General features: G+C 39.1%; 2 protein-coding genes across 5 annotated transcripts in view; one reads left to right on the forward strand and one right to left on the reverse strand.

Annotated features, from left to right (window-relative positions):
• pipox (pipecolic acid oxidase) overlaps nucleotides 1–13,794 on the reverse strand; it is a 1,053,392-nt gene that overhangs the window by 232,614 nt on the left and 806,984 nt on the right. The window lies entirely within an intron of this gene.
• Nucleotides 1–13,794, forward strand: part of sez6b (seizure related 6 homolog b) — a 234,389-nt gene that overhangs the window by 136,134 nt on the left and 84,461 nt on the right. Inside the window, exon 4 of the mRNA XM_046072890.1 lies at nucleotides 8,354–8,543. Within this exon, the coding sequence (XP_045928846.1) occupies nucleotides 8,354–8,543 (190 nt within the window). The remainder of the gene's footprint in view (nucleotides 1–8,353; nucleotides 8,544–13,794) is intronic.

Here is a 13,794-nt window from a genome sequence, read left to right on the forward strand (position 1 = left end):
AAATGCTCCGTACTTGTATAGCGCCTTTCCGACCACTCAAAGCGCTTTTACACTACATCTGCATTCACCAGTCACACACATTCATACACTGAGCCTAAGTGCTCAAACGGAAACTAACATTCACACTCACTGGCGGAACAGCCGCCAGGGGCAATTCGGGGTTCAGTATCTTGCCCAAGGACACTTCGACACGCAACCAGGGGGAGCCAGGGATTGAACCGCCTACCTTCCGATTAACGGCCAACCCGCTCTACCTCCTGAGCCACAGTCGCCACATGATCCTTTGGACATGGTTATTCCATTTGTAAGGAGATTAACTTTGTGTTTGGAAGTAATATTACTTGATCTACAGTATATATTTATATATATACACAGTAGTACAGTATATATATATATAAGTCCATATTCTTGTGTATTTTAATACATAAAACACCAGACTTATCCTTTAAACAGATGGAGACAACCTATATATAGGTTGTGAGGTAATTGGAAGTCTGAATTTAGTTTTCAGTGCTACTCTACCTGTTAATATTTTCTCAGCTGGGATTCTTACTTCAGAGAGAGTTAGGAAGAAGAGAAAAAAATGTCATTCATCAGTGGCATTTACTCTGTTTTCTCTTCACTGTGATCAACTTCTCCTGCTGAAACAGATGTTCCCTCAACTCCATTATTTACTCACCTCCCTCTTAATTACTGCCGTCAATTAGCAGACACACACACTCAGTCACATCATACATCTCCTTATAGAAACATGTGGACTATACAGTATTTCAGTCTTATGATAGGGTGATACATAAAACACAGTTTGATGCGTTTAAGAGGCAGGTTTAGCAGATTATAAAGCTGTAATTAGGGATGAAGAGAGGCAGTGTGATGTTTTGAAGGAGGTGAGCAATTAGAGGTAAAGAGACCTCTTATTCTGTGCTGGGCCTGACTTCCTATCTGCGTTACACAAAATAAAATCAACAAAGAGTCTCAAAGGAGAACACAAGAATATATAATCCAGAAATACAGTCGACAACTTTCAATATGATTTTGCCTTACACTGGATCTCCCCCTTATTTCTCTCCGTCTCCTTCTTTGTGTTGCTGTGTTTGTTTTCACTCGTCTCTCCACACACTCACGCACACATTTACACACACATTTATAGACTTTGATCTATTAGTCAACACCATATCCCAGGGTTCCATCTGTCCCTGTTTTGCTCTCATTCTCCATGCTGTCCCCCAAATTTGTCGGCTTATATTTAATGAGGGAGTGTCAGTTGAATTATTCAGCTGTCATTTGTTGCTTTTATAAAGAAAATGGATGTCAGAGAGGTTTTTCTCTTTACACCACAGTGCACAGTGTTTTCTATTCTCTGCTGCATTGCTGCAAGAGACAAGAGGTTTTTATGAGGCTTTAGTTATTCAGTATATACATGTTAGTTACATGATGGAATAAAGAGGAATATATTTCAGTAGAGGGCTTTTATGTGGTGTAACATCAGTTCTTCATAAAAGTTATTTTGAACAACTGATTGCATGCTAATATACACAATATTACATACACACACATTTTTAAATTTGTATTGGTTTGCATCTGCCCATCGCACTGCTTTTTAGAGATAATCAGTTTTGCCTTTACATAATTTTTTGATCAGCAAAGTATAATCTGATTTACCTCGCTGATTATGTTGTAATAGATTTAATGCTAGTAATTTCTAATAATTCCTCATACAAGTCCTCAAAAAAACATAACCTGTGTAACTGAAGGTTAGAGAGGACTCTAATGTTGCATGACCACAAGAGGCCACTTGTCAGGAAAAGTTTAAGCCAACATTAACAATGATTTATTTTGCTTTAGGGTTAAGAATTGTTATTATGGCTTGTTCTCCAACTAACATAGCCAAGGCTAAATTAAACTGATCTGACATTTCCCAAGTGACTACTTGTGGTCAGGCAAAGTGACTACCACCAAGGCTGAAAACCACATTCAAGTTAATGTAGAAGTGCAGTACCACTGGCCACTAGATCCTGACTTAAAAAAATGAGATGTTTATTTCATAATATCTATTTTACTTCCGCTAATGTGTATTTTGGTGGCTATGGAGAACTACTTCTCCAATATAAAAGTCAAATTTTTGGATCATGTACAGGCGTCACATTACCACAGTCAGCAATGGTGGTTACCACTTGCTCATCCATCCACCCAGTCTCAGACCTCTTCGCACACATCATGAGCTTACTGTGTCACAGTCATATTATTTGCCTCCACTTATATCATAATGATGACATGGATTAAATGTTTTATCACTCTCATCAGGAGCTTTCAAAAAAGATTTGTGCTTAGGCATTCATTTGTTTCTGACTTTGGGAAAGACATTAAACATCCCCATCACTACTGTATCTCTGAACCCAAATCTCACACATTTAGTCTATGTAGTCTATTTATGTTCCCTCCTTTTCACAACTAATGTAATTTTTCACTTCTATTTACTGAGCCTCTCCTGAAACTGTTTGGATACCCCCTGTGGAGGCCCACCTCCCACTATGAAAATCTCTGACTTACATAATTTGTATGGAGTGATAAACTTAAGTGTTTGAATGTTCAACATTTTTGGATAGTTATTGTATAGCCTAGCCAAGATTCCATCACTACCGATGTCAAAAGCAGCACCTCTTCACAATGTGTGAGTTAAGTAACAAGATTAGCTTTTAAAAAATGTATCTGCATTCAAATCATCGTCAGATGATAGCCTACGGGTTCTTAGATTGCTAATCAGACCAGTGCAAGAAAGATTAAGTTATTATAGTCATTATACTTCTACACCTGAAGCCACAGAACATTGGCCGTTACCCACAGCGGCTAAATCGTCATCAGAAGATAGTCAATGGGTTCCAAAATTGATAGAACGTTAACTTGTGTACATAGTTGTGCGTCTTTAGCAATGTTAGTACCATTACTCTAGTGATGGCAATGTTGGGAGGTCCACCACTTTGGTCCAAACTGAAATATCTCAATATTTCATGAACTATTGAGTGTTTTGACACTCATCATCCTCTGAGGACATATATTAATGGCTCTGGGATGCCCTGACTTCTGTAGAGCCACCAGCTGTTGATGTTTTTGATTTTGAATGAAATCTTTCAATACCTTGGATGGATTGTCACGGACTTTCCGACATTTATGTTCCTCTAATTTGAACTTTAAGTGATTTTCTGACTTTTCATCTAGTGGCATCATCAGGTAAAATTTCAGTTTGTCTAATGCTTTGGTTTAGATACCAAATACCTGCAATATCTGCTAACCATCAGCTGTTAGCATTGTTATTGTTAGTATACTACTTTACAGGCTCTTTGAGCTGCTGACTTGACTGTAGACTTAGTCCTGTTTTACTATTCTTCTTCTTGAGAATATTCTGTGGTTCAGTATTTCAAAACAACCAATTAACAGTCTATAGTGTTTCCAACCATTTTTTTTATTGTTACTGTTTTTATAAAGGCTAAAGCTAATGCATTGTAGCAAGTGGAATTGACAGTTTTAGAAGAATTGTTCAGGACTGTGTTAGGCAGTTCAGTTCAGTAATCATGCTGTGCTCTCAGCTAAACAGCAGTACAACAAAAAAGGGCATCCACAACCACTGCTGTAGCTTTCAATAGATTTTACTATAGTAATGTGTTGATATGTCTCAATTTCCTTAGATACCTCAAGTTGCTTTTACTGTAGCCAATGATTTGAAAGTGCATTGTGATCCGTTATGTTGACAGAGTAAAAACTATTTTTCCAGAACCGGGTTCTCCACTCATGATTATATTTGTGAGGTACAGTTAGTTATCCAGAAGGTGGACTGGTGCCAGGGCAAATTGGATTAAGTCTCCCAATGTTCCCTCAAGTGTTTTATTATCCCTGAGCCGGAGGCATAATGTGATTACTTGGTGATGCCCTTTGTTCAGCACACTATTATCCTGATGGTGTGTCCATGAGTTCATTAACGGCACATTATGACTTGTTATACACAAGCATGCTGCAGAGGCCGCTGAGCTCGTACAGTATGAGTCATTCATGTTGCGTTCAGGCTGGATAGGCTCCCACTGTACGTGGGCTGAAAGTAAAGTTTCAGTTTAAACAAGTGCACTGTAATTGAATAATGAAATGTATGTACAGCATATTATATAAGCATTAAGTGGGTTTTAAGTGATGACAGTCATCAATTCCTCCCTCATCTTACATTTTAAGCTAAAAGAAAAACTTTGTAACACAGTCCCCGACTGCCTACTTACGGCATGACTCACAACTTATGAAAGGAGGATGAATAAATGTGAATAATGTGACGATTATTTTGACAGAATAATATAACTAAGGTCCAATTATTAGCTTTCCTCCTCAGAGCTTTCAGCTGCATCTTATCATCTTCATCAGTAGTAGGTTGGACTTCTCTCTCTGCTAATAACTCCCTCAAGACCATCAGTTCTTGCCAGTCCTCGCTCTGTGTTCCCATCCAGAACAGTTGGGTGCGTCATCTTTTTTTTAATGAGTCTGCCAAACCCTCCCAGAGTTCCACATTTTTATTACAATACAGGTAGACTGATTGTGATGAGTAACATCATGTGATAGAGAGTGTTTGGATTATATTGTATTTTATTGTGGTGTTTCCACAAACAGAAATGTTATTGTTGCAGTATAAATTAAAGAGGCAACAAATTTGTTCCCAGGTTGTCCTTACTTCCTCCTTACGTTGACGTCTGTGGATCTGCTGGTTCTGAACACAAACTGGTGAGGGTCCAGGCAAGCGTGAACCTCCAGGTCTAAAACAGTGAAGCCAATGCGGAAGTGCCATAAACCTGCATTCTTTCTAATGGACAGCAGGTGGCCTCTCTACTGGTTGCAGGAAGAAGTCAGATTGCATTAGACTTCATGGCAAAATGAACCTACTTCTCAGCTGATGTACATTTGACCTGCGCTATTCCGCTTTAAGCCTGTTCTCAACCAAAATTTCCATTTTGATTAAAATCATACTTAACGTGAATTATGAATGCACCTAGCTTACCAGGCTAGCTAGCCCCACCCTCTGGTCCAAATCACGTACGGTGCCTTGTTGCAAAAAACCATGATTGCAATGGCCAAAATGCCAAACTCGAGGCTTCAGAATGGTAGTCCACAAACCAACGGGTGACGTCACCATGACTACATCCACTTCTTCTATACAGTTTATGGGTCCAGACTGGCTGGGATGTTGACTTTGATGTTTGATGTCACTGATCATCCTCAAGATTAATGTGGTTCTCCTGGGAGGAACATGTTTTTATCTGTGCACTCAAAACAGCAGGATAAGCAGGGATATATGGTCTGATTGATCAAAATGAGGACTTGGTCTTTACATTGTAAACACATAGACAATTGACAGTTGTTTACACACTTGCCTACTTACTTTGTGTTTGCTTTGTGGTTTAAAAGTGTACACTAGGGACCAGATTGAGGTTGAAATATCCCTGGCGGACTGAATATCTAAACCCTGAAACCCTGAAAAGAAACTAATTGTGGAAGCTTATTTATACAATTCCAGTCACTACCAAAAACTCAGGAAAGGTTTGGAATGTTAATTTACTCGTAAAATCTTCACCTTCAGACTTAGCTCCCTCTTCCACACAACACTACAACCCCATCACTGGTAATTTGCCAACATGTACGGCTACACTGTGAAAACAGGGACCTGAATATCCTGAAGTTTGGTTTAGATATTCACATAATGTGAACATACTGTTAACGGACTTCACGTCACTACAGACTGCCTGAGCAGCTTTTCTCAGGAGAACTGTGGATTCATCTCCCAGCTAGGTGAGATAGGAGGCAGACGATACAATCTATGGAGGGCTGTGTGAAGACAAGAAGCCGCCTTCCTTTTAACGCCTGAATGAAAAAGCTGATAGAATCAACATTTCCCCCCTGACGTGCTGTCAGAAAAAGGAGAAAAGCTGACAATTATCAGGCCTATCTGTATTCTAATCACTAAGCTCTACATTGTCCTTTTGGCTTTTCCCATATTTCTTTCTTTTGATTTGTGCTCACGCGCTATGCAAAGCAGACTTCCAGGGCTGCTTATTATGACACATGCTATGTTATCAGTGATAAAATATTTGTCTCTTCCTGCATTACACTTGTCAGAGACAGTGCTTGAACAGAGGTCAAGATCACCTAAGGAGTCCCTCAGGTCAACATTCTGAACTTCACCAAAGTGCTGATTTTTTTTCCACTTGGAAATTCATGCAAGTTTGAAGTGCAAACAAGCCCCTGAACTGTGCAACTAATAACCCTTTCATCACAAATTGCAAGTGCAAATAGCTTCAGATGTAAAATAAATCCATAAAGGCAGGTACTCCTGTGCCCTGAAGCCCTTTCATAATAGGAGCATTTTATTATCTGATCTGAAATTGAAAAACTCTCTGCTTTGCTGTCTCACTGGCTGACGAATGGTACACAATGTGGAAACAACAATGGCTGCCACTCTGAATGGATAAACTCTGTGCAAAACCTTTATGCCGCTTTTGAAATTATCCTGCATAATGTGGGGTACTGCTGTCGCAAAGTGTTAGCGAGTTTGGGGCAATTTTGATGTAAATGGCAGTGACTGCAAATGCATATTATGTAAATAGTGAAATTTACATCTGATTTACATATACATGGCTGTGACAGGCAGAGAGAGGCTCTGTTTATGACCAGCTTTCAACTCATTTTATGTTGTTAGTAAACAGTATGACTTTCTGATATGGTCACCCCTGGTGTTCTGTTTGTCTCTGCACTCCCTTGGTGAATCAGAATGAAATGTATAAATGCATTGGTCAAGTATCTTCAAGCAAGGAATTACAATTATAATATGAGCACTTTGACTCACTACATCTCAATAACCCTACACACAGTGCTAAGAACAAATGTACAAAAACACACACATACAGCTACGACAAAGATAAACCAGCATAAACATAACAAGTATGCATACAACAGTGTAAAGAATAAAAACACATATGGTATAATAAGAAATAACCGTTCTTGACTTTGGAAACAGCAGCTTGACAGAGAAATCCACTTATAGCTTTTTCAGCTGCATCTGACGGTCAGCCTCTGCTGATGGAGTTTGCAGGGTAGTCATTTTATTAAGTCCTTCACATCTCACATATTCTGGGGATGTGGGACCAAGAACCTAACTTTCACTGACTTTCAATTTTTACTAGTTTACGTCTCATTTTAGAGTGTTAGAGTGTAATGTGTGCCTCTGACCCTCCCCATTTTACATGTATTTAAAGTAATAAACTTTTCTTCAAATAAGTCACTAGTCACAAGTAAGTCACTATCTATCACCAAATGAGGTGACACGATGGTGACTGAGCCTATGGCCCTCTGATGAAAGCCCTTGAATTTAAACTAGTACAAACTGGGACTGGGGCCGAACTGTCAAAAAATGACATCCTTTGTCTTTTCTCAAACACTTTTCCTTAAAGTTGATGAAAAACATCATGAGGTCGAGGAAAGATGTGCAGGAGAATTCATAAGGACTTAGAAAAAGGTAACCGGTTGCTAAGAGAATCCTACTGTACTTAGGCTTAGGCTACGTAATTGTGCGATTGTGGATGTGATTGACGTGGCTTCCTTTCATTATTAAACATTATAAACATACAGCTGACATTCAGTTGGTAGAGATGCCATGGAATCAAAGGAATCTAAAAGTAACAAATTAAATTCAATACAAAAATTCAATAAAAGTTAATATAACTTAATCAGGGGCCACAAAAGATAATTCTTTAAAATATAACAGTATGTGTTAATTTTTTGTTTGTCATAAGGGTTAATGTATCTACATGCACATTGAAGTTAACCAGGAAAATATCTTAGGCTTAGGAAGGACTTGAATCTTGCCTCATGTCTTATGTATGTGTAATTTACCAACTACAAGTACAGGATTTGTCCGGTAACTCAAAGGTTTATTACATTTTGATTTGAATTAAATAATAATTTATTTAGGCACGATTGTTATAGAATGTCCAGTTTTGTCATAAACAAACTTCTCTATGTCCCTCCAAAACACAGATGAGGAGAGGCAGTGACAAAATAAATACATACTGGTACCTGTTTCTGGCTCAGCACCAAAAGGTGGATTTAATCTATCAAAACATTTTGGAAATACCATGGTGAAACTACAGTGTCGGTCAAGTTGCTGTGCAGAACAAGACCATGTTCTCAGATTGAACATCATCTGGTGTAGGAAGCGCCTAGGCCTTTTTAAATAGTCAGTGACTCTAGACCCTAGAATCTAGATCTTGTGGTGTTTTGTTTTTATATGACTCATAAATGGTCTAATCCCTACTCTATTTTCTGTCAGGTGATGAATGTGAATCTATCTGACGGAGACAAGGTGGTGTTTGAAGATGTGGGCCACGGGGAGAACACCATGCTGGCCAATGAGTCCATTCTGATAAGAGGGTTGGTAGTACGAAGCCACAGCAATCAGATCTCTATCCGCTTCCACAGCCAGAGGTCTCAGGGTGGCTCAGTCCTGCTCAGATACCAAGGTAAGTGTGACTTATACAATAAGTATATAGTATATACAATAATGTAACCTGCATGCTGTTGAAAAATATATAATATAAAAATTTATTTTAAAAAGTATATAATATATATATATATATACATACACACACACACACATACATATACACATACTGTATATGTGTGTCCATTATTCCCTTATATTGAGACACCTCATTGTGCATTATCTGACACATATGAAAGTCACAGTGAAGCAGCAGTGAAGTAGAGTGTCAAGCTTCTGAATGTGAGTGGGGTATAATAATGAGAGGGATTTAAATCAAATCCTTCAGAATTGATTGGCTCATCAGTGTTAAATGAATACAGAGCAAAAAGGTCCTGTAGAGTAAATCTGAGCTGTAGAGGATTGTTGGCGTCCCTCCTTCCACACTTCCCTCACCCATGTTGTTAGATCAGGAGAAGAGCGAGGGACAAACAAATACATTAGACCCCGCCGACATTCTGTGGAAATGTAAACTAGACTTTTGCCAAGTGATATCCGATCACAGACCTATTGCTAATAAGTGTAAAACTAAATGACTGTATTAAGATGGTAGGGAATGCAAAATGATCTTAAAAATAATCTGCTGGAGTTTTGAACATTTCTGTTTTTATGCAGTAGTTAGGTATTTTGGTGAGAGAGAGCAAGCGAGAAAGACGGCTGAGAGACGGAGCGCCTGTCATTCCTGACTTAATCCACATTGTTTGTTTGTCACTGTTTCGTCACATTGCACTGCTAAAGCTGAACAGTGTCCAAAAAAATGCCTATAAGAGGTAACGGTAAATAGAAATCTAATGTCCAGTATTTTTAAAAGTGTGTACGATCTCAGGTTACTTTACCATGTCATGAGGTATGTCTACATGTCTACAAAGTTCATGGAGCGATAGCAGTGTACTCGTAAACATAAAGGGCTCCATTTCCTGCCTTTTGCTTCTTTCCTGGCACCAAATGTAGTGCTACTTACATTCCTTAGCATGTACAGGCTAATTACCATTGGAACTGGTGTTTTATTCAGCATGTTTTTTATGACGCGACAATGACCTCAGAATCAGCAGGACATAACGATATGAGGAAGTTTATTGTCATTGCAATTGATACAACAAATTTCTGTTTGGTATCTCAGATGCACCAAGACACACGAGTAAAAAAACAAAACATGCCAGACAGGACAAACAGCTGCAGCTGTCTGTGCTTTCCCTGCACCAAGCATTTGCTTTGTCACTATTATGTCCTTACCTCCACATGTCAAAAGTGGACACCAAGATTCAGTTTGAACAAAATAAGAAAACACTGGATTCACAGGCAGAAAGCCAGTAAATTCTGCATAAATACACCTGTGGATGTGCAGATAACATGCAGCCTCACTGTCACTATGGACACTGTGTCCCTTTTTTGCATAGAGCCTATTTTTAGTTTAAGTGAAGAAATACAATATGCTATTTTAGGTTACATTCTGCTCCATTAATTTGCTATGGCCACCTTTGTGTTGTTAGCTGAGGTGAAGGCATGTATTCACGTCAGGGTACTTAAGTAGAAAACATATTCTTATCCTTCAAACTGACCATGTATTTCATATTGGAACCACAATAGAACTACCTAACTACCTAACTAAATACCGGATGACCCGAGGTTCTGTAGAAACGTCAGTACTGGTGTTCTGTTCCTGCAACAACTTGTCGAATGTCGGCTCTTTTCTGTGCGGTTGATAAAACACCTGTATTCATCACACGGAAACATGAATGTTTTGTCTAATAACTCTGATGTGAGAGAGGGCTGTGAGTAATTTTACACATGAATGGCACAACAGCAGCAACTTCATTAATCATTTAAATCTCCCCACATGGCGACAGGATTGGTCAGGATCTAACACTAGATAATGTTTTTTTTCATCAAACTGGAAAGCTTTCAGTCAGACTCTGTAACATCCATCCATCCATTGTCTAGCGCTTATCCGGTGACTGTTGTCAAATGTCCAGGATGCCATACAGGGAGGCGTATAATCATAATAACTTACAACACAAAATGATTACTGCGAACAAATAAAACATGTAATACGAAAAACAAGTTCACACATGTGAGGTTTTATTTTGCGTTTGCGAGTTCTGCTGGGGGCCAGTTTGCAAACCTGCACCAGTCCCGAACCCTCAGAGCTCAACATGTTCTGTTACCTGCAGTTATCTCAACTCATCAATTGCCCCTCGACCTGTTAATGTAAGATCAGGGTCCGTATTTATCAAGCTTTTAATTACTCAACAGAACACTGCTAAGAACTGAGTTAAGAATCAAAAAAATCTTGGCTCAGAGCTGTGCTTAAAAGTTATTAATCAAGCATCATAGTCCTACTTTGAGTGAAGTGTAGGACTAAATATTAGGTGTCAGTCTTAGTGCTGATTCACGACACTTTGCTGTGCCGCAAACAGGATTTTGCATGACGATGTAGCCAAGGACCAATCACTGAATAGATTTCCTTATTTAAGAAAATTCTCAGATAAATTCACATTGAATGGTGAAATTCCTAAGAGGAGTTTATATTCAACACACGTTTAACAATAAAGAATTTTCAAGATAATACATTACGATATAGACCTACACATTAATAAATGAAAGAAAAAAAAGTTTCTCTTTATATGAGTGCCACCAAAGGCCCCTACTACTCCTGTATTGCCGGCTTTATGCATGAACTGTGTTTGCTTCTGTCGGATTACGGGGGGGGGGGGGGGTTGTTGGGAAACGCGTCATCGTGCGTGGAGCTGTAAGTGCTATAATTGTTTCCATGACTATTCGGCTTATTGATGGTTATGACGGCCAAAATCATCAGCACTGCTGCGTTTGTCCTGTGGTAAAGAAACAAAGTGTCATCACCACCTTCTGTTTAACTGAAAACGCATTACTGTGTAAAGTCACAGGTGAGATGACGTCCCTCACCAACTCGCTGACAGAGTTTATGCCTGCGCTGTCCGACCCCGTCTTATGAACTGCGCGTTATCAAATATTTCAGAAACATTCTTCCTCTCCTGAAAGATTTGTGCATGTCTCTGTCTCCACAGCGCCATCACAAGCCCAACTGGCAGCTCCTAACCACTTGAGAGACCTCTGGAGCTGTCTTAAATAACTGGGAGAGTAAGAGTGATTCTTAGCTTTGAGAAATTTCATAACTTGCTTTTATTCTTAAGTTTAAAAGTAGAAGTAAATTTCATGAATTCTCAGCACTTAAGACTAAAATGGCACTTTGAGAAGCTTGATAAATACAGGCCCTGACCTGACCCATGTGCTCAGACAAAAGCTTGGGGTGCAGGATAATGTCGGAGCACATGCCAAGACAAAATAAATAAAAGATAAAAATAAATAATGAAAATAAAAATGTACTGAAAGGGCACTTTGTGGAGGCATTATCACTCCTCCTCCATGTTTTTCTGTGGATTTTGTTCGCTTGTTTTTCCTTCTGCTCAACTCGATGGCAGAGGATCACACTCACACCTCTCCAAAATCCTGCACACTTTACGCACAGCTGGCACATACCTTCAGTAATTATTTAAATCTTCCAACACACAGGATTTAAGGTAACTAGCCTTTCTTAGCTTCTCTACGCACTAACCAGCAAATCTCTACTGATTGATATTTGGCAAATAGACTCGTTTGTGTTCATTGGATTTTAAAGACATAAGTGAGGTTTTTGGTACAGGCTATGCAGAGGAGGAGCAGGGCCTCACAGTTGCAGCTGCACATCAACCTCAACTACTGTCATTTAACCATTGACAGTATTATGTATAAATTGGAATTAATTATTATTTCAAAATAAGACCATGCTGTCATTCCAGTCCAGGATTAACAAATCAATCCGTCTGTCTTTTTAGAGCCCACTTAGTTAAATGAGAATTAACAGGATCATTTTAGCCTGATAACAGCATGTTAGCCTGAATTAGTTAAACCATGTTTGCAGAACGGGTCAGTGGTGTGTCATGTCGGTCCTCTGTTAAATCGTAAAATGAATCAAATGTAGTTATATGAGGGCCGAACAAATGTGGCCAAATTTGACCCTGAATACTGACTGATTTCAAGATCCATATAGATTGAGCTTAGTATCCAGTTTGTTCTCCCGGCAAGATCAATTCATCACAACCAGAATGTATAAAATGATGTCTAATACAAGTCGGATCTCTTTACTGTAGACTTTATTCATGTAACGTCTACCTGTCTCATATTCCTGGCAGGCTTTAGGTGAAGTGTAGCTGAGTGTGTTATCACTTGTTAACACAATGTGTTGTCGCTGTCAGCCAGAAAATGACTTGTGCTATCAATCAGCCACATGATTAACTAACAGATTATCTTTGAAACAGTTTTACTTATCAATTACAGTACAGGATCTGTCAGAGAGACAAGATTTTCAAGACTTTATCCTGCAGCCTGCCAATGAGGAGTGTACTGAAAGTCATTTTCTGCCTTTGTTTGAGTGGAAATCCGTGAAGGGTTTTGTAAATGTAGAATTTGTCAAGAGACGGGGTCAGCTCTGGTCCTGCTGGTCAAAATTCATTTTATGAAAACGGTGTAGAGATTCCTCTCCTTGATATCTCTTCATTTATCCTTGTTTCCATTGATTGCTCTCCAAAGCGCAGATGGCATGTGCAATCGTCTCCCCTGCTAAATAGTGGCATCAACATCATTACCTGCTGCATAAAAGCAATCTGTGCTGTCTGCAAGTTTCTCACCACCGCTGGCGAAATGGGAGAAGAACTATAAAGCTTTGATAGTTGTCTGCGCGTGTGTCTGTGTGTGTGCCAGCAAGGCTGTGAGCCAATCGTGGACTCCCAGAGCTTTGTGTCTGAAATCAACTTTCTACTAAAGGGTCAGTATACTTTACTGTCCAGGTCCTAGCAAGCGTGTCAGACGGCACCATCTATATGACAACAGTAACTCAGTCATGTTATGTATATGACAGAATGTCTCAGGAAAGAACATACAAGCTTTATGAAAATATATCAAACTTAACTGATCACTGAAAGGAACTGGATAATTATAGCCATGTGATAATTGATTAATCTTGCAAGTCATTCATCAAAAGATTTTCCAGTTTGTCCAATGGGAGAATATGCAGATTTTCTCTTTTTTAATTTTATACCATTGGACATCTTTGGGTTTTGGACTGAGTCAGGCTCTGGGAAATTGTAGTGGGCACTTTTCAGGATTTCTTTTTGTGTGTGTGTGTGTGTGTGTGGGGGGGGGGGGGGGTAGAGGCT

This window comes from Micropterus dolomieu, linkage group LG17, assembly GCF_021292245.1.
Source record: "Micropterus dolomieu isolate WLL.071019.BEF.003 ecotype Adirondacks linkage group LG17, ASM2129224v1, whole genome shotgun sequence".
NCBI classification, from domain to species: domain Eukaryota; kingdom Metazoa; phylum Chordata; class Actinopteri; order Centrarchiformes; family Centrarchidae; genus Micropterus; species Micropterus dolomieu.